Source organism: Falco peregrinus, chromosome 5, assembly GCF_023634155.1.
Source record: "Falco peregrinus isolate bFalPer1 chromosome 5, bFalPer1.pri, whole genome shotgun sequence".
Lineage (NCBI taxonomy): Eukaryota > Metazoa > Chordata > Aves > Falconiformes > Falconidae > Falco > Falco peregrinus.
This window is the reverse complement of record NC_073725.1, coordinates 94,365,039-94,392,716: the sequence shown is the minus strand read 5'-3', so window position 1 is coordinate 94,392,716 and position 27,678 is coordinate 94,365,039. Positions and strand designations below refer to the sequence as shown.

Here is a 27,678-nt window from a genome sequence, read left to right as displayed (position 1 = left end):
AAGTCAGAGGTATTTGGGAGTGAAGTGGATGAAAGGTATTGTGCAGTTCTTGTCTTTTTCATAACTGACTCCTCTCCATGATTTTCTTAGCCATTTTTCTGGTTAGCCTTTTGAAGGTGCATAATCAGTGATGTAAGAGAACAGTTAGAGGGCAATAAAGTGATTCTGTCCACATAATGCAATACAAATGAAGTAGAAAATAATATGACCAACAGCATTTATGATTTCTACATTTGTTCTTTTTTTTTTTTTTTAAGAAAAAGATAGAACATGTGTGATGCTATAGAAGCGCTGTATGAAGTGTGTAATACAGTTTTCTTGTGTATGACATGAAGAGCGCTTTTTCCAAGTGTGCATGTAATTGATTAGTATGATAGATCTGCAGACGGGCTGGTGAGCAAAAGTCACACTTGTTCTGAAGAACATTGTGTTACAGACAGAATGAGTAATGCAGACCATGGTTCTGTGTGTTTGACATTCAGCATTAAGATTGTCCTTAAAGTTTTGCATAACTTCAACAGATTTTAGTCATTCAAGCAATTTTTCCCTCCTGATGTATGTTTATTTTACTTATAATTTTATTTACTTTGATTTCTAGCAAGGTGGAGTTCAGGTTTTTCCAAAACTGGGATGGGGGAAAATACGGTGTGTTTGTGCTCAGCATTCATGAGTCCCATCATGGGGAGCTGGGAGCAGCTCCAGCTTTTGGAGCAGGACTGCCTATTTAGTGGTGTGGTTTGGGTGCACATGTTGTACTGTAGTGGGCGAAAGCAAAACACCAGAAGTAAAGAGAAAGGAAAAGTAATGATGTAATTACATCCATGTAGTTGGTGGGCACTACCTCCAGGTTGTCTCTAACCCTACTTGTCTGGTCTCAGGAGACACTTTCCCAAATTCTCACTGGCTAGCTGAGGGAATGGGCTTAGTTTTGCCCAGTGTCCTTCAATACATTTTCCTCCAGGTACTTAATAAATAGGTGAGTTATCTTACGGGTTTTGAGACTTTTAGACTGTTTGGATAGTGTATTTTGCTGCATGTTTGCTTTCTTGTTATTCTCTGCTCAGGCAACTAGCTCAAGTAAAATTGTATCTCTAAACATCAACTGTGCCTTAAAATATACCATGTTTATGTGATGTGTATAATGAAAGATCTTCTGTGTGATCACCTGGAAATCCTGCAGTCACTGACTGCTTTTCTGCATCTTGCTGGTAGTGAAAAGGATGGTGAAGGTGGAACCAGGACAGAGAGGAACAGTTCCAAAGTCTTTCACCTTTCTTTCACAGCTACAGAAGATACATTCAATATATTGTCAGTCAACCGTCTTCAGTGCAGTTGACTGAAGTTTTGATTCAGTACCCTGAAAAAAAGGCATTAATGGAGAGAAGCAAATGTTGCAGCTGAAAAATCATTGTGATGTGTTCTGAATGATGCCTTTCTCTTACTCATGTAAAACTACATGAGCATGTGCAGAAAACTGCTGCCTGTGCTCAGAAATCATCTTCACCTTATCAACAGCTGGGTTCCCCTGAAAGTACAAAATGTTTCCATTAACAAAAGCTATTGAAACAAAATGATGACCAGATAAATTGTAGCATTATGCTACTTAGAAGAATGTCTCCGGAGTTTCTATTCAGATTATAAACTCTTTCCTCCCTGGAGATACCAGCCAAAAACTCGTCCCATCCATTTCTCATGCCTCTGCTGGGATCATAATGGCTCTTAAGAATGCAGGTGGAACAGGAGCATCTCATGGATGTGGGTTTCTGCATGTGTGTTTCCCTTTAAGCTTATTGGTGGTGTTTTAGCTGTAAAGTTGTTAATGGAAAAAGGAAATTACTGTAGACTCCAGCATCTAAAGTAAACACTAGGAAAATAGGAAATGCAGGATAAGGATGAAATATCCATTCCTCTCTTGTGTTCTCATGTTTGCTCTAGTGCTTAGACTTCCTAACGCATAAATGGGGCCAAACCCTGCTGTTACTGCCCTAAGTGAATTCCTCTGGCACTTCTTCCTTGGGAGGCTGCATATCCCACTGGTAAATGTGGATCCCCCGTAGAAGCAAAGCGCAATGTCAGGCTGCGAGGAGGTGCTCCCTGCCCAGGCAGGGCATGCCAGGATTTGGGAATTTGTCCTGCAGAGACATGGCTGGTGTTTAACTTGCATCCTTAAATGCTTTTTCATGGCAGTGTCTGTAGTTAAATCATTACATTTCACTTGATTATTTTTTTTTTTAAGTAATCCCTTGTATCTCTAGTAATGTGGAAAATGTTGGAAGCTTAATGGCCTTGACTTATCGGGAAAAGCAAACGTTGTGAGATCCTCCACGAAGCTGGAAGAGCTAATCTCTCTTATTACACAGAAGGAGGGAAAACCAGAGGAAGGCAGAATGTACAGGAGATTGCTTGCCGTGAAACTCTTCCTTGTCATGAGTCACTGACTGCAATTTAAATGAGAAACACACAGTGTTCCAATGGCTTTCGCTATCTTGTAGTGCTATTGTGCTGAGATACAAGAATAAAATTGATCTCGAAGGAGATTTGCTTCAGGTTTGATGTTAGGGGTTTTTTTGGTTTTAAGATTTCGTGTGTGAAGCCTGCCAGGATTTTCCTCTCGGGATCTTGGGATCATGCTGAGCCTCCCCTGAGTCCGTGAGGCAGAGAAGGGCTGTGAGTGTGCATTTTGCATGGCACGAATGAAGCAGTGGGCTCAGATTTGGGATTGTTGATATTTGACAGTATTCGCTGGTGGTACACATAGTGAATGAGTTCACCTGTCTGGGATGCATCAGGAAAAGATGATCCCTAGTGGGTCAAGTGGAAATACCAGCTGTTTTCTGCTGTTTATAGAGGTAATTCATTTGCAATTAAATACCCTTCTTTTTTTTTTTTTTTCCCTCCTGTTCATATTGTCACCTTGCTGCTTGCACAGAGAGCTCTCAAGTAAACACAAGCCCATGCTGTGAAAATCACTAACACCAAGTGGAACCCTCATTGCTCTGCAGTGGTTTCGGTTGTCAGATGATTTTCCTGGCACGGGGATTGTTCCTATACCACGAGCACACCACGCTCTCGAATGGAGCCCGTTAGGTGCTGGGTGCTGTGAATTTTCCCCCTCTTTAGTACCTGATAAAGTGCAGAATTTCTCCCATGGCAGGCTTTCGAGGAGCCGGTGTGGATGCATTTGGGAGGGGGGTATGCTGTGTTCGCTGAGCTTTATGCTGAATGAGCAATCTCATTAGACTCCAGGCCTGGAAGGAGCTCTGCCTGGCAGATCCCCTGCCCACATTTCCAATTCAATAGGGCTCTGCCTGGCTTTGTGTCTGCTGAGCGATGTGTCGATGTGTCGCCGAGCAGGAGCTGCAATGGCTAAAACTAACTGTGGCATGAGCTGGGTTTCAGGAAGGGGTTGCAAGGTGAGGCAGGATTTCTCCGAGGAGGTGTTGCTTTACTATAATGCATGTTTATTTTTATTAACATGAGAAGTCTTATGGCTTTGCTATTATTTTGTGCTTTGAAAGAAGGAGAATGAGCATACAAAAGAAGAAAGCGCCTTTGCCGCAAATTCATTTTGAAATTCAGGAGAATTTGCATTGCCTCCATTGGAGGGGGCTGTCATTAGCAGTCTCATCTGAAAACAAACTGCAACCTGCTTTTATTTCTTTTGTGCGTGGCTGACACGCCGTCATTCCCAGTCATCCAGCCCAGTTGCTACTGTACTTTGTTTTATGCTTCATGCTTGACCTATGAGCTGAAATGCTAATCGCTGATGAAAATTTCAATTAATACAAAACTAGTTTCAGCCAGAAATGTGGTAAGCTCATTTAGGAGTTTTATTGTCTCAAGAAAATGTATAATAGGAAAAGCCTCAGACAATAGTTTAATTTTTAACCAGCTGGTGTGCTTTCAGATGTATCTGCAAAGCTCAAGTCTGTGCTGTTTTGTTACCAGCAAAAGGGGGAGTGATCATCATTGTGTGTTTGTAGGTCTGTGAAAAAGCCATGCTCACAGCATTCCTCTACTCTACAGCATTACCTCCTTGTGCCAGAATAGTGCCTCTGATTTCATTGGTTAAGAACAGAGTGAATGTATGGCCATACCTTTAAGTAAGGGAGGTTACAACAGATACACGTTGGGGGATTAGACTGCTCTTACGTCTATAAGTGTGTGTATATACAAAGCCAGGAACCTTATTTTGTGGTGACTTGTACAAATGTTATGCAAAGTACACTTTATAGTGTGATGAAGAAAGAGAAACTGAAATTTCATCATGGTATTTTTAATTCAGCTTTAAATACCTTAGCAAATCATAGATTTCTGAGAAGTCTGCAAAACAATTACACAGGGGATTTATGCTGCAGGATGTGGTATGTACGTCTCAAGTACACTTTCTTAAATCCAGATTTTCCCCTGAAAGAGAGGTTAGTGCCCCAGTAGGACTGAAAGAAGTCTAGAAGATGACTGTAAAGATATGGATTGGTTCCTGCTCAAGGAAAGACTTGAGTTTGTCTCTGCAGACCTAAACTCATCTGGTACAGGAGCTGGTGTGGTGGCCCAGCACTCCCACTTCTCAAAGTTGCTGCCCAGTTGACCCAGTCCAAAGGTGAACTGGGGAAAGAACAATTGTACATGCAGGTGAGGAAAGCCAGAGAAGCAGGAGCTGAACCCAAGCTGAGAGCTGGGTTACCCCACCGCATGCACTGCTGTCTGAGCTGGTGCTCTGGGAGGGTTCAGTTTGGCAACGGGATTGTGAAGGGGGATACAGGGAATTGCACAACCTCGGTGATGCAGGGAAGAGGACCCACAGAGAGCTGGGGGGAGCCAGTGAGATAATTCAGCAACAGGTTTGGCACTGTACGTACTGAGGGACTCATTATCTCAGGTGATAGAGGTCAAAGTGTGTCATCAATTAAGAAAAAAGAAAAAGGTACTTAAATTTGTGGAAGAAGGGCCCATTGGTGGCTGTTATGGACAAAAGGTTAGATGCAGCATCTGTCGCAGAAGGTCCCCAAGCAGCTGCAGGAGTTGGGGAGGGTGCATGTACCAGGAGAGGGTTCTCCTGCACTCCTGCTGCTGCTTACCTCCGCCTGCCTCATCAGGAGGGCTCCACAGGAGCAGCTTCAGGGTGACCTGGCATCCCGCTTGTTCTTGAGCACTGTTGTTCTCTTTAAATCAACAGACATGCTTGTATGTATTCACATATTTAAGAACATCCATAACGGTGGAATTTGGCTGCAGGGTATTCGGGTTTATGTGCTTCTAATGGTAGGAATAACCATATCGATGGTTATCTCAATTTACTTGTAAGTGCCATGTCAATATTGCTACGACCAACGTTTAATGATGTAGTCATCATAACAACGTACCGTTCACTGTTAACATTTATTTCTTTGGTTATGAAAAAGCTACGCCGGGTATTGATTTCCACGCTGGGTTTTCTTTTGAGTCTTTATTCCAGGTGCTGCTGGGAGGCATTCTGAGCATACGGCAGAGCTGGTCTGAGGGCTGGCACACCTGGAGCATCCTTGCAGGGCTGCTGCTTTCTTGAGTAGGTTCCTGTTATGAATATCTACAGCTGCAAAAGCAAACTTTGTTTTCAGCAGTTGCATAATTTGTATTAAATTGGTAGGTTTGTCCAACGTTCCAGGTCTTAAGCTTGCTCACATGAATTTTCACAGGAAACAAATACAAAAGAGGGGAGTTTTATTTGAGATTGCTTGACTTAAAGTTTACAGATCGTCCTTTGCTGGGCTAAATCATGTCCAGGTAACATTAGGTAGGTTAAGCAGATACAGTAAAATGAGTAACGACAAATTACTTTTTGTTTCAATATCATGTGTTCCCAGAAATGTTGCTCAGTTCCACAGTTTTTAAAAACCAAACTCTTGCTGACTTGAGAGGAGCCATCCAATGGAGTGTGTTGGAAGGTGTAAGAAAAGAAAAAAAAAAATAGTAGTATTTGGGTAATCTAGTTTGTATGAATCATATTGGTGAAATGACAATAGGGAATCCATTTATTAATTTTTTCAGGAAAATCTGAAGACCACACATTCTTTGGCAGCAAATGACTCTAGATCTTAGGAAGAAGGTTCACTTTGGCAAATGTCAGCAGAAAGCTACCGACAAGCAGATCATTTGTACTGATTAGAAAGCACTTTTCTTTAGTTTTCAGTCATTGTCCATGTGTAAAAGACACGCGAGGCATTAAGAAATGTGGTCCTCCTCTCTGATTTAGTAGTACAGTGCTGCAGCTATTAGATGTATGAAACAAATTAAATCAAATCTGTCGGATGCTGTGCCATTATATGGGCAGAGCGATGGTCAGAGAAATCATTAACCATTTAGAGCTAGCTTTTAAACGGTTTGAGAGCATAAGGTGCGATCTGCTGAGACCCAAGGGGCATTGCACGTTAGGATTTTGTTGGGAGCAGATGAGGAGTATTTGCAAAAATGGATAGCTGGTGCCAGCTGCCTTTTCGGGGGTCAGGCACTCGGAAGGGAAGATGCTTGTACACCTTTTCAGCTTTCCCTCAGCTCAGGGTAGATCTCAGGCAGAAACAGCATAAATTGAGTTTCCAGACAATCGCACAAACATCAGAGACGTTGGTCACAGGCAGGTGACAGCAGACCCCCAGCGCGGGGACAGGCACCAGCCGTCACCCTGCTGTGCCTGCCCGGCCGGGGAGAGGCTTTGCCTGGCCCGTGTCTGGCTCCTCTTCCAGAAAACCGGGATCTGACAAGCCGGGCTTCCAGAATCCCTATTCATTTCTTAAAACCTCATCCCAGGGAACTTAATTCTGATACTTACATTGTTTATTGAGTTGAAAGTTTTACTGCTGCTTGTGCTACAGGAACATATTTCACAGTTTTGTGTACATATTTCTTGATTATTTATATTCATTCTCTTACATTTTTAAGAGATTTTTTGTGGTTTGAGAAGCTGAAAGACTGATGTATTACAAAACTGGGAAGGCATAATACTTGCAATCGTATTTGAAACACATAAATTTTGTGAAATAATGTCAAAGTTGTTTAACTGCACTGAAAACTTTTATTTCACATGTGCTGTCCAATAATATTTATAAAGTCCTTGGCAAGATAAATAATACATAGACTTCTACCACCAAACCTCCTGAGAGTAGAATTGCATCTAAAAAAAGAATCTTCCTGCCTATGTGCTACAGTCTATTTGGAAGTATTTTACCACGGAAGGAAGAATATCTTTCTGATTTGGATGATTATTTTAATCACCTCCAGCATATGCATCATGGGCTGCTTTTCTGGGAACTGACAACAACCAAAAATAGGTGATTGGGATAGAGTCAAGTGAAGGTTATCTTCTCCCTGTTACTAACACAGGGGCATCCGAAAGCTTTTAGGGGAAAAACTGTGTCTAACATTGACACCTGAAGTAAAACGAAGGATCCTTATGAATATTGCTTCTCATCTTTTCTAAACTCTGCCTGGGAGGTTGGTGGGGTGATGTCGGGGTTGGGGGGCAGGGGGGAAGAACTGTAGCTGCATAGATATTGTTGCTGTAGCATTATGGTCAAGGTTTCACTAGCATAAATCTCAACCTTTCTTAGCTAATTAGAGAAGTAGGGAGGTATTCCCACTTGTGGCATGGAAAAGCACAGAGGTGATCAATTCTGCATGTTCCTGGGGCTCTGCCTGTATCCCAGGGGACCATGGCCCCTCTTTGGGAGCTGCTGTGGGACTGCATGTCCCACGCTGGACACATTTTCATTCCTCCCGAGTTGTTTGTCAGCCGTTTGCTGGAAGGCTCTGCAGCAGAGGGGAGAAAGGGGCGTAAAGGATAACTGGGGTGGAGATGAACACTTTCTGAGTTGAAGTCCTTGTCATTATAGGTGTCACCCGCAGTGTCCCCTGAGCCGGGGTGTGCAGCTCGGAGCAGCAGTGGTGGAGCAGGCAGGTGGAGCATCCCTGCTGCCCCCCACTCTCAAATACCTCAGCACATGAGGTTGCTCGCTGACATCTTTGATCAAGTCTCATCTGCTCTGGGTTTCATACCACCAGCCTCACCAAAGAGGCCCTCAGAGGTGGCAGGGCTTCAGGAGGCTTGCCTTCGGATGGGGGCATGGGTGGGAGCCCCCCCAGCCGCCAGGGCCAGGCTGAGCTGGAGCTGTGCGTGGTGCAGGGATGGAGGCAAAGGCATCACTTCTGGGCAGGGACTGATGTTCTTTGGGGATGGGGGACCTTTGCAACTGTGTCTGGGATTTTTTTTTTCTTCTTCTGTGATTGTAACTGAGAAAGAGTGAGAGTATTTAATTAAGCTCCTGTTCTATAGAGTCACTTAACTTGTAACATACAGTATAATTAAACAACCAGATTTTTATTTCTTATACCAGGGAACAATTGTTTTTTTCCAGAGTTTTGTTCTGTTATTCTGTAATTCAGGCCACACTGAAGGTTATAATTTCTAATTACTGGTGGCTTTTATTTAACAATTCTGTAAACGTATATGTTACTGACAAATCTGATTCTAGCTAATGAAAAGGTCAGCCCAGAAATGTACCAGTATTAAGCTGTGGGAATCCAGTACTTTCATGAATATTTGGCTGTACAGAACTTACACAAGGTCCAAATCTTGTATATTTTAAGGGGGAACTGAGTAGCTGAGATTGGTGCCATATTTAGTAGTGCAGTACAATTTCTCTTGGAAGCAGTAGACCAGTAATCTGGGAATTTTGGCTGTCATCCTGCTACTATTTATGAGCAATTTTAATGTAGTAATTACATGTAGGGAAAATTGTTCACTAGGTTGATGAGATAAATGGATTTTTTTTTCTTGTTTAGTAGTCCAATGTTTGTATTACACGCTTCTGGAAGCAATGGTATACAATAAAAGAATCTTGGAACTGCATCACTCCTTAGAAATACTGATATTTTGAAAGATTTGCTCATGTAAGTTAAAGGCAGCTCATTAAATAAACAAATGAGCTGTCCTTAGAGCAATCAGTATTTACTATTAACTGAACAGCACAGTAAATAATGAATTGCAGGTAAGGAACTACAGATAAGTATTTGCAGTGAATTCAAATTACTTAAGCCTGAGGAGGAGAAAAGCTAACATAAAGATAGGAAAGGAGGGAGGAGGGGGAAAAGAAAAAGGGAGAGAAGGGATCTTATTGTAACATTTGTTGTAGCGATACATGCTCATCTGTTGTGCCGAGGAAAGGTTCTCATCAGGAATCTTCTGCCTCCCTCCCTGGTGCAAGGGGTGCTGCAGCCATCTCCCGGTGAGAACAAAGGAGGATGTGGAATTCCTGGGAGAAAACAGGGGTCCACAGCAAGCTCTGGGCCTGGCCCAGCACACTGCCTCGGAGAGCAGGGCTGGTGTTTTTACCAAAGCCCAGGGTTTTGCAAGTTGCTTGCTGGTGCTCACAGGACCCCAGGACAGAGCCGTGCTTTGGCACCGGCGAGACCGAAACCTGCCCGTAGCTGCCAAGTGCTTGCGCAGCTCCCTCATTTATTTCTCCAAATTACTTAAGCAGTTAAATTGCTCATTTTCTAGGAACTGGCACAAGATGAGAAATTTTGGTTTGGACTTTAATCATCATAAGAGTGAAAGATCACGCTGCCTGAAGTTTGGGTAGGCGGCTGTGTTCAGTGCCGGGATGGGTGGGGGTTTGGGGCATGTCTGATATTGCTCATTTAGGAAGGGGCTGGAGGTTGTTTGGGTGCTGGCGGTGGGAGGGAATGTCAGTGATTTAATCAGGGACTCTGCAGTTTCAGCTGAGCTGTGGGCCTGAGGCTTGGTAGGACAGCTAAACACGTGACAGCCATACTAAACGCCTAACGCTTGGCAGCCCTGTCTATACATCACCTTAAATAAGGTTAATCGCTTGACGCAGGTCTCCTTGCAGGGAGGACGTATGTCTCAGCTGTCCGTCTGCTGGCGACGATCGCTGCCCAGAACAGGGCACAGAGGAACAACCGATGGAGACGTGCATTAAGTGTTAGCCTTCCCCAACAACTGCTGTCACAACCGGCACAGCCAGGATAACGCCTCCACCACTCTATTAAGGGTAATATTTATATAACGCGTGAATGGGAGGCTTGTCTTGCTGGATAGTTATCACTAGGTAAATACTTCTGCAGAGATACTATTGCTTAATTCACATCACCCCAGGACTGTACCTCGTGGAAACTGCCACAGAATAAAGTGGCAGAGGTTAAATGCAGCTGCAGGGAAATTTCCAAGCGGCCTTTGGAAGTATCCAACTGCTGTGCACAAGTCCAGCGCCATCAGTCCCCAAGTGCTCGCTGCTTCCAAATGCTGGTGCTGTCGGTCCCTGCATTAGTATTCAACACAGGGAAAAAGAGTGAGGCGCTAGACAGAACAACTAATTAAAGCAGCCTGCAGAGGCAAGTCATATCACGTGATAAAGGATATCCTTTTCATTTAGTACATTTCTTCTTTGCTCTCTGTTGCTTTATTAAAAAAAAAAAAAAAGTCTGAGCTAATGGGTTTGGTTAAGGAATCAAGCTGTTTTGGTGTTTTTTCTTGATTTTAATCTGAATCTATACAATGCTTTATATCAGTCATATAAAAAGAAACTTCCTACTCCTCAGTCTGCAACCTTAGCAAGCTGCACACCTCCTGTTGTCTTAGCTCCCCTTTCTCTGGTTGGCATCCTGACACGGGCTGCTCCAGTCCCGGGAGCTGTCAGCAGATGGGGGGAGAAGAGGGCTTCGCCACCACTAATGCACCATCTGCAAGCAGCAGCACTGGTCAGATTTTGATGAGCCTAAATTGCAGCTGTGTGGCTAGAGGGTTTGCTGTCAGAGCAGCTGTGTTACTATGGATGACACAGATCTGGAGCTAAGCATCTGCCAAGACCAGGTAAGGCAGGGTAGGAGAGCCCAGTGCTGCGGTTACAGAAGTGCAGCACTCAGGTAGCTGGGGTGGCTGTGGGTCGTGGGCACCCCCCTGTGCTATGATGCCCTCCAGGTTTTATTGGTCTGGGGTTTGGAAAGGTCTCTTGCTTGCAAGTTAGAGCTAGGAGAAATAAAAATGAGGGAAGTATCGACTGCCACAAACCAGCGCTTACTGATGTTGCCCGATTCTGCCTGATTTGAACCCAGACACAGGCTGGGGGTGGCAGCTCAGCCAGCAGGTCCCTCGTCCCTGCTGGTGCCCTTCTGTGCCAGCCCCGTCTGCGGAGCAAGGCACTAAGCAGATTAGTCAGCTTCTTCCATCAGCGAGCCCTCGGTGCCCGAGATACTTACAAGACATCTGTTTTTTAGCCTCATTTCTAAACAAATGAAGCTTATGCGATTATCGAATCTGTCTCACGTCCCCTTGTCGGCCAATTTCAATCTTCACCCAGTAATTTTGGTCTCAAAGACGTTGACTTCAAGAAAGTTTTTGTGAACTAGTGACCACATGAACTGGAGACCACATGGACAGAAATTATCCTGCTAAAGACTCTGAAGAAGGGGACACAGCACAACCTGTTGCTCGTCTCCGAGAGCTGATGAAGAGGGAGTGTGCAGGGTAAACGGGAGATCTCTGTTTTATGCCTGTGTTTTGTAGCGGTCCAGCAAACCAACCATCAGGAGAAAAACCCATGGACTGGAGCATGTGGGCTGTGTGGCTCGGCGCTGTCTCCGCTCCAGCTGCAGGCAGCTGTGCTGGGGAAGGGCGAGCATCCCCGGCGTGCTGCCCAGGTCCCACCTCCTGCCTGCCCCCACATGCCAACTGCTCTCGGTGATCCCGGGATTGCTTTTCTGATCCGTGGATTAACTGGGTGGGATGTGCAAAGATACAAGAGCTGTGTGCAAACCAGGCTTAGTCTGGAAATCCATTGCCGTGCTCATACGGCTCTGCCTGCGAGCTGGGCGCTTGAATTGGAGCTCGTGGTGCCGTGCAGGGCTGGGCTGCTGGCGGGTTTGTCTTTGCCTCCAGCACAGTAGCCTTGTCTTGAAAATTTGCTCTTGCAAAATTATCTTGACAACTGAGGTCTAAAATCTCTTGAGACTGAGGTCCCTTAAGTGCTACGTGTTAGGTGCACAGGTAGAGAGCATCTTACACCGGTTAATATTTCACTGAGGTACTGTGAATGATGCTGACAACTGAAATCCTCCGTACACCCACATTTGTAGAACTCTCTCTCCTTTACTCCTCTGTGTGTTACACTTAAGTGCTTGTTAGAGCTGAGTATGTCTCTCCTCTTGGCACCCATCTGACGTTTTTGCCTTGTAATGCAGAACCTAAGGATGTATAATGGATTGTCTAAAACCTTCTTATAGTAGTTTTGAGATTATAGAGGAAAGGCAAAGGTTTCGTGCTTTGGTCCTTATTAATGAACTGAACTAGACTGTATCCTTTTTTAAGCATAAACAAAAGATAAAAGACATATGGGATTTACAAACAAGGTCATTAGTCTACCACATTTCTCTCATTAGGATGTTACATTACTTTCCAACTTACACAACTCTCATTAGAAAAATTTATGAACTGGAATGATTACAAATATACCATATTTTAAACTGTCCCTACTTTTAATTGCAAAACAAAAAATAATTATACTTGTGTGCTGTAATGGATTTGTACTGTTGTGCGTGTATTTTTTATCAAAAATTTAATAGAGGACCTTCCCGAATCCAGGGGGTGGGAAGAGAGGAGAGGAAATTCTACCACTTAACTGCAAATTGCAGTTTAGCTGCGAATCCTGAAGTATTGCTTTAATTCAGTAACGTTGTTAAAACTAAGTTAATATTATAAGCTGATACGGCTGTTTCTTCTCCTTGCTAGACTTTCCATTTCACATCCTTACGTCTGATTTGAAGTGACGGTGAGAGGAAGCATAAGGTATCTCTCATTCTGTTTGGACTCCTTGTTTACAGAAGAGTGATGGAGATGCTATTAAGCACAAAAGGGATCACCATATGCCTGTTTTTCTTTGTATTGAGTTTGGCAGCAGCTATTGAAATACCATTATCAGGTGAGTTGTAGCTATTTACTGAACACTTTGCCGTTTTGTTTTGGTATCTTCTTTTTTTTTTTTTTTTTTTTTTTTTTTTTTACCTTTCCCCAAACTAAAAAATTAAATCCTGCTTTACAGTTGTTCCATTTTGAATTTAATTCTGCCAGAACATGGCCTTTGGGAAATTCAGATGTGATAAAAATGTAAGCTACTGTGTATGGACTTGTTTAAGCATAGCAGTAAACTTGTCTAATAAAATATACCTGGTGTTTGTGATCCAACGTACTGCTTAGCTCTGAGGATTTGGTTTTGTCCTTCACATAAATTCCTCATTTTGCCTTTTTGCCTCTGAATCTCCCGGAAGATTGTTTGATGTACAGATACCCTTACTTACTTGTCTTGCAACCTGCCATTTCGGTCTGAAAAAGGAGCAGGTGTATGTCTCAGGGCATACATTAGTCCCCAGAGAAGTATTTCCTACGCCTTGCATACCGCCCCGGGGAGCGCCTCCTTTATCCCTCTCCGGCTGCGATGCATTCAAACTGCCTGTTTTACATGGTTGGTGTGGTTTCAGGACACGCGTAAAATACGGGATGAAGCTCGTGGGGGACAATGCAATGAAAGCCAGTGGACCCCACTGTCTGGAGTACAGCCCAGACCTCCCAGGCTTTGGGTTTTTTTCCAATGTAAATGGATCAGGAGGGTTGCAAACTACAGGTTGCTTTTTGGGGGGCAGGAAACCACAACAAAGCAAAATGCAGCAATATTTGGGTTTTAAGAATGACAGTGGGGGAAAACAAATAAATAACCCTCAGGAAAAAGAAATGTAGGTTCTTTGCAGGGCTTTGGGTGCTGTAGCCTCAGAGTAGGACACGGGCCAGTTTCAGGGCATCAAGCGGACCTGCCATGAGCTGTTAGCACTCTGGGGGTCTGCCAGTAGCCCTGGCTGCAAAGGAGAAGGCAACCAAGCAGGTTTCCAGGGTATTTTTCTAAAGCTATCCAAACTTGTTTAACAGCATTTGGAAGCAGAAGGTTTTTCTGGAGGAAGGTACCGCAGTGGCTCCTTGTGTTTAAATAAAGCACAAGGGGAGCTGTGACTGTGAAGCGTGGGGCAAAGTGTCTGGGCATCCACTGCTTTTATATACCTACACAGGGGAGCCACCTAGCCCTTAATTTGCTTTAATGAAGCGTTTTATATTTTAATAAAAAGGAATTATGTCTGATCAGTGAAGCTGGTGGGCTTCGAAGTGTTCAGCTTTGAGACCACATGGTATGGCAAGACACCACGTTTTGCTCCAGCTTTGAGTTTCCTGGTCTTGAAAGAGAAACCAAAGAGCAGATGAATTTTCTTCCTGGCTGTTTATACGGATGTGGTGTTCCTGTTATCGCCAGCTCCACCGCAGGAGGCATTTACCCTTGTGTGGCTCTGTTACACAGACATTCACAACACTGTAATGCCCTTTGAAAAAATAGTGAAATATCATTGTGTGGCCATGTGACTGGAAACAGCTCTTCCCCCACTGCACCCCGGAGGGGGACTTCAGCCATCTTTGCAGTCGATGGATTTCCTGGCAATTCTATCGAGGATGGAGAAAGCAGATTGCTTCTTCATGTGTGTATAGCTGTGCCTGGATTAAAAAGCTGGTTATTGACCACCACTGAATAGATTCCCCGGCCCACACACCCACACGTTGGCTTTGGCTTTAGCTTTAGCATGGCTGCAGCCCTCCCGTGCCCTGGGTGGGTTGGCCATGCGTGGACTCGCGTGCAGGCGATGCCTGTGGGCGGCTGGCGGAGCGCGGTGCATGTTGCCGAGCTGTCCCCTGCCTGCTGAGGCCATGGCATTGGTCACTTGGGGGCGCAGAGAGCAGTGCCGATGCCAGGAAGATGATGATTGTCATCCTTTGGGGTTTCTGTTTGAGCAGCCGTTTGCAGGAGTTTGGCAATCCTGACATTGTCCCTTTCCAAGAAAGGGCCTGAGCAGAGTGCGGTTTGGCTGGGATGGTGCTGTAACCCGGTACCTCTTTGTGTTCAGTTGCACAGCTTCCAACAATCACGGAGCAGTCTCACACCCAGGTTGCCTACCCTTTTGATGAGGACTTCACAATTAAATGTGAAGCTAGAGGAAACCCACAGCCCACGTGAGTACTGCTTTCACCTGTAGAACCAAGCAGCAATTAATTTCGATTTTAACCTTTGCCAAACATTGTTCTGGTTTTGAAGAGGGGAGGAAGAGCTGAGGTGCAGTGACCTGCTCATCATCGTGAGGCGACAATAAGGTTTGCATTTCCATTGAGGTCATTCAGCTTTTGTTGCTCCTTCTCTTCTGCTTGCTCTGGGAATTGACAGCAGCATGCCTTTTTCTTGTCAGGAGATGTTTTGTTTCTCTACCATGTGCTACGTTCACCCCGTGATTTAAAAAGGCTTGCCTGGGCTGTGCTGCAAAAGATAGGAGGTGTGTAAGGGTAGTCAAAGGGTCCCAGCTGCCCTTCTGCCTTTTCCGCAGCAACCCTAAAACCACCAACCCAGTGAAACCGTGTATTCAGAGATCACATTTGCATTTTATCAGATGCCTTGTCTGTACCTAACATCATCATGTCTGTGGTGGTTTCAGATATACACATAAGGAGTTACTCAAATAAATAGCCAAAGCTTTATGTGTTTTACACCACTGTAAAAAGGAAAAAGATTTGTAATGAAAATGTGATTAACGAAAATGTAATAATAACATAGTAAAAGCTCCTCCTGAGACTTTGGCACTGGCTGATGTATGGGCTAAATTAATAGCTAGTTTGCATGTCATTTTTACACTTTAATCCTTCCCTTCTTTCTCTGTGACATAATTTAAACTTGCTTTAAAAAGGCAGTTGTTACTTTATATCAAGATGATTTTATCATTTTAATTGAGCTCTGAACAGAGATTTGTAGCATAGTAACAAACTCCTTTGTTTCACTGTTTCTCAGTGGATCAATGAGAAGTTTTCTGGTATATTTAAATGTGGTAGTGCTGATTAGGCGGTGGGAACCTGTGTTCCCCTCCATACTGTAACAAGGCAGTTTTGCCAATACTAGTGAGGTGCTAAACAATAAGTTTCTGTTGACATTAATGTATTCTCTTAAAACACTGCAAAATGTTGAAAAAGGTACGTCTTCCACTAAATGCATGTTATACTGTAATTTCCAACAGTCTTGGGTTTTGGATCAGTTTAGCCCAATCTCAGTCCATCTGAGACTTCCAGATAGATAAACTATGACCAGTACTTCAGCATTCATCGGAATCACACCCTGGTAGCATCAAAGCTACAAGTGATTCTATGTCAAGACCAGGAGAAACTCAGTGGAGTCATCTCAGTTTGCACCGGGTTGAGCCGTGGTGTCTGCTGTAGATGGTGGAAAGAGCTCCTGTCAGTTCTTGCCGGTCAGAAGTACCAACTCTCCTACAGAAGGAGCTTTTTTTGCAAACCTTTGCTTCCTTTCACTGTGTGGCTCTTGCTTTCACAGACAGTCTCTCTCGTTTATTGCCCTTGCCTTAAGCTTTGTATTCTGATCTCATGTCACAGTCAGTTATCCAAATGTAAAGTGTCCGATAGGAGAGACATGCCCAGTAGCTACACAAGTTATAGGAGCACAGTGGTCATTTTATCACTCAACTCTCTCCTTTGACATCAATTTTTCCCTTTCATTTTAGTAGTACACTATTGGACCCAATTTACCACTAGTTTTGTACCACAGTGTGCTCTGTTCTGTGACCTGTCCTTTGTAACACCTGTATTATTTTTCAGCTTTAACTGGACAAAGGATGGAAAACCGTTCGATTTATTATCTGACCCGAGGATAGTTGCATCTAACAACTCTGGAACATTTGTGATTCAAAACCGTGGAATCATCACCAGTTTTCAAGGGAAATACCGTTGCTTTGCATCCAATGTACTGGGAACTGCCATGTCAGAAGAAATTGAGCTAATTGTTCCAAGTAAGGGCTTTTACTTTGCTTTGGTTGGTTTGGATTTTTTAATACAAAAACTGTGTTTCCTCAGATTAAATGGGAAAGAACTAGTTTCTGGGCTGGTGTATGGTAAAACACACACAGTTTGTTATTCAATGACTATTGGAAGGAAACAGTCTGTGTGCTCCCTGGCATTATGTTATTTTGTTCCTGGTTTTGAGGGCAGAAACCAAATCTGAATGCAGGATTTCAGACAGAACCACTGGATTATCAACGCCTTACAGGTTTCCAAGCGCTGATACTGACACTCCTTCACCAACTCTAATTAATACAAGTCAATTGGGTAGATTATGTATATGTTTTCCCAGAAACATTAGTTTGGAAAACATTTATTTACTTTTCCTTGCTGAGAATCGTCTATCCCACTTTGCCTCTAGAGGGTGGGTTAGTGGGTAAATTAGTATAAGTTTTTTAATAGCCATCTCAGGAGAGCTGAATGTTCAATGACAGAAAATTATTATTTGCTTTGATTTACTATTTAAATGCCTTTATAAAGCACTTGCTTTGCCTTTGCCCTAAAACCCATAAGAATTCTTTTCTGATTCATATTTGTTTAGAGACACTATTTGCTCTTGTGATGCTTCCACTTCTAATTCTTTTCTCTTTCTGTAAAGGAGAAAGCATAAATATTGATGAGAGTTGCAGTCTGGTAAATTCTTTACTTAATCTGAGCAGAGACAATTTGTTTGTGAGCTGATGCCAGCACATCTTGACAATACAGAAATTAAAATATTTGAAGAGAGAAAACAAATAGCAGAAAAAATGGCAGAGTAGCTGTCTTAACAGCAGTACAGTTATTGAAAGGTATTAGCTGTTCATGAAAGGTAGCAATGATGGCATAGATCGTGAAATAATGTTAGAAATATATTAAAAATGTAGTGGGTAATAAAGGAATAGGAAGAAAACAAAATTGGTTTGAGTCAGGTCACTTTGGGGAAGTGATGTAAAAGACACTTGTGAGTTTGGGGGGTCTCCGGAGTTAAATTTAGTGATCTGTCTAATATTGGAGAAGTCTATTTGATAAAGGATTAGGAATTATGTGATGCTTTCGCTTTCCAAACATTTATTGGAAAGCAAATGCTGTTAAGTATCATAAGACTGTAATATTTCAGCTTGGCAGCCGTGACTGAGTGCCCAGAAATTGGGAGGACAATCTGGTCTACATCTCAGAGCAAGGAACATGAAATCAGAAGCTGTGGGGAAGGACAGAAGAAATAGCAGTTTATTACTGCAAAATAGAAACCGATGCAGATGGTTGAAAGCTGAAGGGGAAGTGATCCAGTCAACTGTGCGTTCGTTAGGCTGATATCAGTAGCATTCAGGGTTTGGTATAAATACTTATGGGGAGAATATTAAAGGCGTAGAATGGAATGAGAAACGAGCTCAAAAACATAGTAGTGACAGTGACTGATCCTAGAAACTTGCCCTTCCATCCTTAGCACAGAGGGAGGGCAGAGGGGGAAATGGGTGATTTCAAGGACCAGGTTTATAGGAGTGGGATGAAACTTACTGGTACCCAGTTCAAGGTCTTGATTAGGACAGCATTGATACAACTGGCTTTGTACTAACGCATTTAGGCACTTGTAGTTTGGAAGTAACATGGGAAGGCGAACACACAATTGGTCTTAAATTCAGGATCAAAATGTATGAAATTAGAAGAGAAAAACTTGAAACAGAACCTTCCTAGCATGAGTAGGAAGGATGAGGAACTTCCCTGGCTCCACCACAGAGCAGGATGAGAAAGTGAAGCAGACTGTGTGGTGTAGTTGGGTGGCATAGAAGAAGCAGAGAATCAGCAGTGCAGTGGAATTATTTTTCAGACTAGATCCTGCATTCCCAGGTTCCTACAATATTTTGGTGTTAGGAGATCTGAAAGCACTTGCCCATGTGGAATTGGTACGTCCACGTGACAGAGGGTGTCTCCACAGTCTTCTCAGCCTTTGCAGTGACAGGAGATGGCTACCTACAACACCTACTTCTAACAAGTCAACACGGATGAAATGGGCTGTGAGAAACATGCATAATCATTTTTGTCATGTGTTCTCCATAGGAAATAATCCTGAGGAGCATTGTAGACATAGCAGGGGGTGGGAGAGTCGTGGTGCTGTGGTCACGTTGAAAACAAGACACATTGCAGGGGCTGGGAGAGGGCTCCTAAGGATGCTATCTGAATGTATTTTTAGGAGTGCTCCTCATGAAAGACATGATTTATTTTTCTTCCGGACAGTTTTATGTTGGGGTTTTTTTTTTCCCCCCTTGGGAAATTCATTTAATGTTGCACTGTATTACATAGTATTCTCTAATGCAGAAGCTTTGCGTTTGATGAAGAATTACCAAGATTACAGCTATTGCTGTATGGTTTAGTCTCTACTAACTTGCAGTTGCTTTAGGAGAATAGCATTCCTGAGCAGAGGAGAACTGCAAAAAGTTTTAGGACAGTGAGTTGAAGTTTATTGAACTAATGATGTAAGTTGGCTCCACAGGTAGGACAGTGCTGCTGATGTCAACGGGAGTTTCAGGCGGGAACAGGAGAGTGACGCAGTTACTCAGAGCTTTAGACAGGACATAATTATTCATTTTGGATTCTGGCCAGGGCAGTGGGGGTTAATACGATTTCTCTTAAGCAAAATGGCTCAGACTCATTAATTTTCAGAGGAGTCAAGACCTCAGTGTGATGTTTCAGTGAAAGTATGTCACCTCCAGCAGCAGAATGTTCTGATACTCCATTGCTACTGAACTAAAGAAATTGCTTAAAAATGTAAAACCAGGATGAGTTGATGTCTGTGTCTGGGATTATTGAATCTGTACTCAGAGCAGATATTTTTTGCTTTTAAAGAAAAATAGTCTATACTAGCTTGACTAGATATTAAATATACTAGGGGTAGTTAGCAACAAATTAATAGAGAAGTTGCAAACATGGTTGATATCAGATATGAGAGAAATTTCAGTGCTAATACACGCAAAGTCCTAAATCCAGAAAATAAGTAAATGGTACAGATAATACATTAGAGGGATTTACCAAACTCCCACAACCTTTTAAAGCACATTTACTTTTATTCACACTCTTCTGCCATCAAGTTTTTCACTTAATGGGGCAATGTAGATGCTGCAAATTCAATCAGGATTCAGAGAGACACCTTTGGTTTTCTAAAGTGCTGGATAGTCTACAACTGTGGTCAAGTGAAAGAGAGCTGCTGGTGCAGAGATCCGATGTAAATTAGGCAGTCACTGACACAGAAGAGTTTGGGATGAATTACCTCTATTCACCCACAGGTTTTGAAGCAGAGACTGGTACATGTGAGATCACTACATGCATTCATGATAATGATGCAGAGGTGGTAGTGCTTTGCCAGCTGTATTCAAGTAAAATGTAAGCTACTTGGCAAGTCACTATGCCAATGAAGTGAAGAAAAACCTAGCAAGTCAGACTAGGCCAGTTTTTTTCATAAATTACATTTACACTGAGTAGTAGAATACTGGGTCTGTAAGGTTGCTGCTGAAAAGGAGAACAAAAGATTGTTTACTCACAGTAGTCGTTCCAGGAAAGCAATAGAAATGTCAGCAGAAATGATCATTAAATCTCACATACATAATGAAAATGCCACACCTCCCCTATATATGATGACATTAAGGAGAGTGGGGAAGAATGGGGTCCGTGGATCTCTTATATGTTTCCATGGTTTACAAAGTCCAGATTGTTACAAGATACATGCAGCATGAAAATGAATTTAAATGGTGAGAACACAGACTTCAGCTACCCTCCTCCTGTATTTAGGGAATCTGTTGCTTGAATTACTGAGTAGGACCAATGCCAGAGGAAGGAGAGAAGTAGTACAGTTTAGACTTCTTTAATTAACTGTAGTGTAAAAGACTGCATTAAGATTTATGCTCGTATTTCCAAAGCTGCTGCTCCAAAAGACTGAAGATTTGAGGATGGAACATAGCCTAAACATAAAACTGTCCAGCGCTATGCCAATGATGTTAGTTCTAGAATTCCCAAAGAAAGCAAAACATGTGTTAATATTTAAAAAAAAAAAAAAAAAAAGCCAAAAAACCCCCAACAGATCTGAATATTGTGAAATCATTGAAATCGTTAAGAGACATTGTGCTAATACTACAATAGTAGGTCTCAGTAACACGCTTTGTGAACGTGTTCAGTCTTCCCTTTATGGAAGAGGAAACACAAGAGAGGAACTCAGGGAGACTTTGCAGACAATGGGAATTACGTTTAAACCTCTTGCCTCCTAAACCAGTGTCCCAAACCTTTGACAGCTTTTCTGGCCATCTGCATTGTTGGGATCACTCTGATTGTTGCCAGCAACCATTGTTTTGGAAAAGGCGATAGAGATCTATACAGAAAATAAGACCATCACTTTATTCCATCCACCCATCCATTCCATCCATCCATCCATCATAAAAGCTTCTCCGAGAGAGTGGACTGACAGCCACAGTCTTCCTGACAGCTAGACTTTCCTAACTTTTTCAATTTAATGCAGCAATTAAAAAAATCCATAAATAAGAAGGATCATATCTCATAAACAGTTCAAAGGCTGCAATGAAAATTACAGATTTAACTACTGCTTATGCTACATGGATCAGAATATCAATTGATGCACTGAGATGAGTACTGGAAGCTGCCGCAACTGCATTCAGTACAACTTATGTGGTCAGTGGCTGCAAGTCACGTTTAAGATACTTTGATATGATGTGTTGAATACACAAGATATAGACGTGTATTACAAATCAGTCAGCTAGTAATTAAGGTGTCTGAGGAGCTGGGAATTTCTAGGATATGGACATTTATTGACTATTCCCACTTACCCTCGCTCTTACATCCTTTAAGGATTTATTTGCATAGAAGAATGTAAAAAATATCCATGGTGGGTCAGGCTAAGTGTCCATCTAGCCCAGGACACATCTCCAGCAGAATCCGCAGAGAAGGTTATAAAAACAGACCTGGTGTATGTTTTCCAACAAGAGTTTCCCAAAATATTTCCTACTTGCTGATTTGCCATGAGTTGGCTCCCATTTTACACCAGATACCGGTAGAAACCAGACACAGGGTTCTCAAGGACTTCTGCAGTTACCTGGAGAAACCCTTTTCCTGCAGTTAAATTTCTCAACGCTTCACCCAGAAACGTGTGAAACAGCCGTTTGGATGGGCTCCATTCTCATAGAAACTGGTATAATTTGCCACACTGGATACAGTCACAGTTGTGTGGAGTCACCGTAGCCAGCAGCAGGGCAAAAACTGAGCTGCAGGACGAAGTGTGCCGGTCGGTACCTGTCAGCCCTGCTGGGGACCGCAGCACCCCAACTTGTTGTCGTATTTCTGAATCCATACTGCTCAACTCAATTTTAGATTTGATATTGCAATGTACTGATCTCCCTCCTGTTTGCTTTTTGTTGAGACGCTGCATTTTCTGAACAGCTCAGAAGGAGGAGGGGGTGCCCCAGGCTCCTTCCTGAAATTTCTCTCGGCCAACCTAATTTGCCAGTGGTATTTCAGCCTAATCCGAAGCACAGTTCACTCACTGAACTTTGAGTCACCCCAGGGATTAAACAGAGCCTGGTTCCTTGCACAAATGACTCTGGACACTGATAATCTTCCATTTCCAGGGTTTACACGCTGGTAAAGCACTGAAATTCTGGGGCTGGAGTGTGGTACAGCCTTCACGGTGCAGCCGTGTCAGGAAGTAATACTTGGGCAGCGAAGCCCTTCCCAAGAGTGTTTTGAGAGCTTTACGTGTCACAGTGGGCTTTTAGAAGATGTCTCCGTAACAGAAGTCAGGTGTGCAGTTTTTCATCTTCCCTATGGCAGTTTCATCCATGCCACTTGATTGCTTGTGTCATGAGAGCCATCCTGCTGGCAGTTCAGCGAGCCTTTGTCGGAGTCATTAAATAATGTTGTTCTCCCCTGTGTTATGGATATGTGAGAGGTAGCACTTGGAGCTATGCTGGATCCTCTGTCCTCTCTCATTATATCCGTGTGTGGGGAATTGCATGAAAGATTGACGTGACAGTTTTAATGGTATCGCTGCAAAGAGATCAATTGGCTGTAAATTTTACAGTGTCCATGTGCTGCATTGATAACTCCATACAGTATTAAACACTTTCATGGCACAATTAATCTTGTATGATACTTTCGAGCTTAATTCAACTGTGATAGTTTCTGTGATCAGCCACAAATCAGTAGTGATTGATTCTGGAATATCCACTAATTAAAACAGAGGAACACTGGGAAAACAAATAGAAATTCTGGCTACATATACATACTGAAGACTAATGCGCAAGAGCCAAAGCCTAATGTAGGAGTAGTTTCTTGGTTCTAATAAATCTCCTCACGCAGAATTCAGTGCAGTTCTTTTTCTAGCCTTTGAGACTGATGGGACCCCAGCAAGGAGATACACTTGTCGGAAGGTTGGGCTCAGGAATTTATCACAAAAGTTGAGTTTTCCTCTCTTGCAAAACTTCAAGGGTTCAAAACGCTCAAAGTCATGCACTGAAGGGGAAAAATCAACGTTTTCCAATGTCTTTCACAATGAACTAAGCAAAACAAAGCAGCGTGGGAGCACCTGGGGCGGTTCAAGTGTTTGTTGGAGGGGGGGAACGGTTGGGTTCAGGTCACTACTTCCCCCAGTGAGACCCCGAGGGGACATCTGGGCCCGCGCTGGGACGAGTGTCTGTGCTGCAGCTGATGGCACTGAGACCATGATTTTTCACTGTCTCCTGGTGGGACTTGCTATATTTCTGTACAGTTCTGTAATTATTCGCTACAGAAATTGATTGAGAAGACCAGTGGTTATGGCACCCGCCTGGGATATGGGAGACCCAGATATAGTTGTGCCAAATGAGGCAAAAAATTGGTTTGAACAAGAGTTTCCAATGTCCTGGAGGAATGATCTAAATATTAGTCTGTTTGCTGGTTTCTTTGGTTTAGTCAGAAATCCCTTATCCCTCGCCTGATCCAGCTCTCTTAAAGTTTTGGGGCGAGTGATGTGCTTTTGGGAATAAGTAAGCTTAAGATCAAGGAATTGGCTTTGTCCTGCTAGGAAATGTTCCATCTCTCTAGAAGTCAGCAGATATATTTTCCAGGGCTTGGAGACTACAGGTTATTGAACATACTGGGTTTGAATATGTAGTTGCCTTTGTTATCTGAAATGTCACCTACCGAGTGAGCGATTCTTATTAGCTCCGTTTTGCCTCTCCTAAGAATTCATAATGTATTAATAATCCTCCTGGAGATAAAATCTATGCACAGTCTGCATTCAGGCAATCGGCATTATAGTGGTTGTTTCTTTTTATGTTTACTAACCCTACAATGTGTGAAGTCTGCTCGGAGTCCTGGCCCTGCGTTTCTCACCTCCTCCTTTGGCCCGACTCCTGCAGCGTGACGCTGCAGATACTCTGCGGAGCTGCTGGACCACTGATGTTTCAGTTTACTATCAGAGCTCCCTGTCATGACTTGAACACCAGGATGGCAATATTTGCTGTGCCAGTTTGACTGCACAGCCAGGACGCTTTCACTTATTTGCGTTTAATTGCTGTTAAATGTGCTGTTGCCTGAACTGAAACTTTTGCTAGTTTGAACTTGCCTGAAATGAAAGCAGATGACATCAACCCTGAAACTCTCTTAGCTAAAGTCGTTTAAGGAGTGGTTATGTTTTGCAGACTCAATTCTTTGCAATAATCTCTGAGCTGCAGGCTCCCAGTGCTTGCTTTGGCGTGGGCTCTAGCCTAGCACCGCTTCCCCTTTCTTGGATATGCTCTGGTTGCATTTTGGGCTGCCGAGACTGGCCAGGTTGCTGAGGTTTGCCAAGCGTGGTTCAGGCTTTGAACAGTCTGCTGGCATCAGTGCTGCTGCTCTGGGTGATTAAACAAGTCCTTGATCCATTAGTTATTTAACCTATATTTATGCCCAAATAGTGCAGCCCTTGTGCACCCCTGCGTGTTCTTCTGTGCAAAGCCTGTCTCTGCATCCCAGAGGACCAGCTTGCTGAGGAGTTCTGTGGGTCTGCGCAGCAGGTTTTACACCTGAGGGGCTGAGGAGGCAATATGGTCTCCAAGCCGCACTTCTGCTTCATCTGATTCTAGAGGCGGATAAGAATTGGGACGACTCCAGGCACAGGGCAGAATAGCTGCCTGATGTCTGTCCCCACCTGCATTGACTTGCAGTGGCTTCTTGGGAATCGCTTTTTAGCTAAGACTTCCCAGCACATCCTGCACTCCCAGACTGGTCTCTGATCTCCTGGGAACAGCCTGCGACCCATCAGCCCACAGTCCTTTACACCAGTCTTGGCCTCAGGCTGCGATTCCGTGTGCCTTTGAGACGTCCCTTCCACACCATACACACAACGGAGCTATAGAAAGCATTTGAAAATAAATGCATTAAAATAAAGCCTAAGTGAAGCTCATGGACATCACAGACAAGGGTTAAACATCACCATCCGGTTCAGTACTAGGTTTCAATACTACAGTCTGTGTGCTGTATGAATGAGGAATGCAGCAGAGGTTTCTTACGCTTAGTAAAATGCATCATTACTTTGTATCACTTTGTAAATAATGGTAGTAACTGGAGGCAGAGAATGCAAAGGCTGACGTTAAGGTCAGTATTTATTAATAAGTATATTAAGGGGGAAGCAAAGGGCAAAATTTTAAAAGGTAACGATAAAAGAGGAACTTCTTTGCTTTTTTAGGTGTACCAAAATTCCCCAAAGAAAAAATCGAGCCTCTTGATGTGGAGCATGGTGATTCTGTGATTTTGCACTGTAACCCCCCAAAAGGCATCCCGCCTTTGCATATCTATTGGATGAATATCGGTAAGTAAACAATTCTTACACAATTCATATGCAGAGACTCAAAACATTTGTCTTCCAGAGCAGTTTCATTATGGATTCATAATTGATGGGAATGGTAATTGTGCAAGTGCTTAGGAAAAAGATCTGGGTATTGAAAAACAAAATTGAAAAATTGAGACTGCAGGTATGTTTTTACATAGCATAAATTGTAGAGTGCATTGACACAATATATTATTAAATATGAGATATTAGAAAGCTTATGTATTGGTAAGTGAGTCTACCAGTAATGAGAACTACTGCATTTACAGGAGGGAGGATAAAATATGTCGATATATTATTTCTATCATTTCTGTTTTCCTTTCTTCATAAACTAATAGTTGATTTACGATGCTAAGAAAAAAATATCTGTCAGGTATGGATAATGAGTTCCTTGTGGGTTTCTGTTGTGTTATTCTTCAGCATTGGTGTTCTGCAGGAATGTCTGGCTCTTGTGAAGCAGAGTAACTTGGATTGCCTCCGTGCCACGCGGGGTTTGTTGCTGATGCTGACCGAGTACTTGCAGAGACAGGGTGCCAGACTACACCTCTGATCTCACATGGCAGCCTCTCTACTCCTGACATACGTATTTAGCACAGACCTGCATTTGGCTGGGTCAACAATGAGACAGTGCAGCAGCCTGGGTTCGTACTAACACTGCTCTGCTGTAAATCTGTAGTTACAGAAGAGCAAAGCACTTGGCAGCCCAGCTGTGGGGGGGCATCTCTAAATGGGGACAGCGTGTCACCATTACAGGCCTTTGTATCGGAGAGAGGTGCTGGAAATGTCATTTCACCTGAGCAGGAACTTTGTACTGAGTATTTTTTTTATCATCAGTTTTTCATTAACCATTATTTTCCACATATTTTATATGTAAATATATATATTGTTATAGAAAAATAATTCCGTTATGGTTTGTATGTTGAATATTGGTAAATAACCCATGGGCTGTGCTGAGTCTTCTCCCTCTCTCGCCTCAAAGTTACATCCTGTATCTGGAAGCAAGTGTATGGCAGGAGAGCATTAGTAGTCGCATTGGTGAGCCAGCTCAGTATCATTACCATATCATAATTATTTTTTCTTGCTAGATTTGCAGCACATTCCGCAAGATGAAAGGGTCTCCATGAGCCTTAAGGGAGATCTCTACTTCGCAAATGTGGAAGAAAATGACAGTCGGAGTGATTATTGCTGCTTTGCAGCATTTCCAAGGCTGAGGACAATTGTACAGAAAATGCCAATGACGCTGAAGGTTTCCCGCTGTAAGTCTGTGGCTGAGCAGTTGCTTGATTTCTGTTGTTTTTTCCTTTTTAACTCCCCAGGCATCAGCGAATGCAGATGTGTGGTCCTGTGTCTCTGATGCGATTCTCTCTGAAGAAAATGCATGTTACTGTGCTTATGCCTGCGTTATTAACCTTACTCTAAGAGCTGAATTCAACTGATAAAAGCTGTTTGCAGCTGTCGGGTCCCAGAAGTTCCCTGGTCTTCCTGCTGTTCTCCCCCCAGTGAAAGCCAGCAATGCACTGGGGAGATCTGCTTCTCTTGCAGGTTACCGATAGATGGGGCTTCACCGGGTCTGGAGGACCTGGATGGCCACCTCCTCCCTGGGCACAGCCCTGGTTTGATCGAGGTGCAGAACATGGTTGGGAAATATGGTGCTTTCCAGGTCTCTGCAGGATGCCTGGAGCATCAGTAGCGACATGAGGCATTTTCCATTTCCTTAATGAAATGTTGTGTAGGGAACATCAGTTTTTATTTACTTATTTAATTTAACATTGTTATGTTCCTGTAGTCTCCAAGGATCTTATACAAAAGATGGTTGCAGGTACTTTCCCTGCCCCTAAGTCTCACCGGGGCTGTGGGGTTTGCTGTCCTATCGTCGTTTGTCCAG

At 43.2% G+C, this 27,678-nt stretch overlaps 1 protein-coding gene across 9 annotated transcripts in view; it reads left to right on the top strand.

Moving 5' to 3' along the window:
• The window catches only part of CHL1 (cell adhesion molecule L1 like), a 139,601-nt gene that overhangs the window by 66,233 nt on the left and 45,690 nt on the right, over positions 1-27,678 (top strand). For 6 of the 9 annotated variants that reach the window (XM_055806609.1, XM_055806610.1, XM_055806602.1 and 3 more), the window contains 5 exons: positions 12,779-12,968; positions 14,986-15,091; positions 16,733-16,923; positions 25,653-25,775; positions 26,879-27,049. In XM_055806609.1, the coding sequence (XP_055662584.1) occupies positions 12,878-12,968; positions 14,986-15,091; positions 16,733-16,923; positions 25,653-25,775; positions 26,879-27,049 (682 nt within the window). In that variant the 5' untranslated portion in view covers positions 12,779-12,877. Of the gene's footprint in view, positions 1-9,884; positions 10,047-12,778; positions 12,969-14,985; positions 15,092-16,732; positions 16,924-25,652; positions 25,776-26,878; positions 27,050-27,678 lie in introns of all 9 variants that reach the window. The other 3 variants (XM_055806604.1, XM_055806607.1, XM_055806605.1) reach the window with 1 other exon arrangement.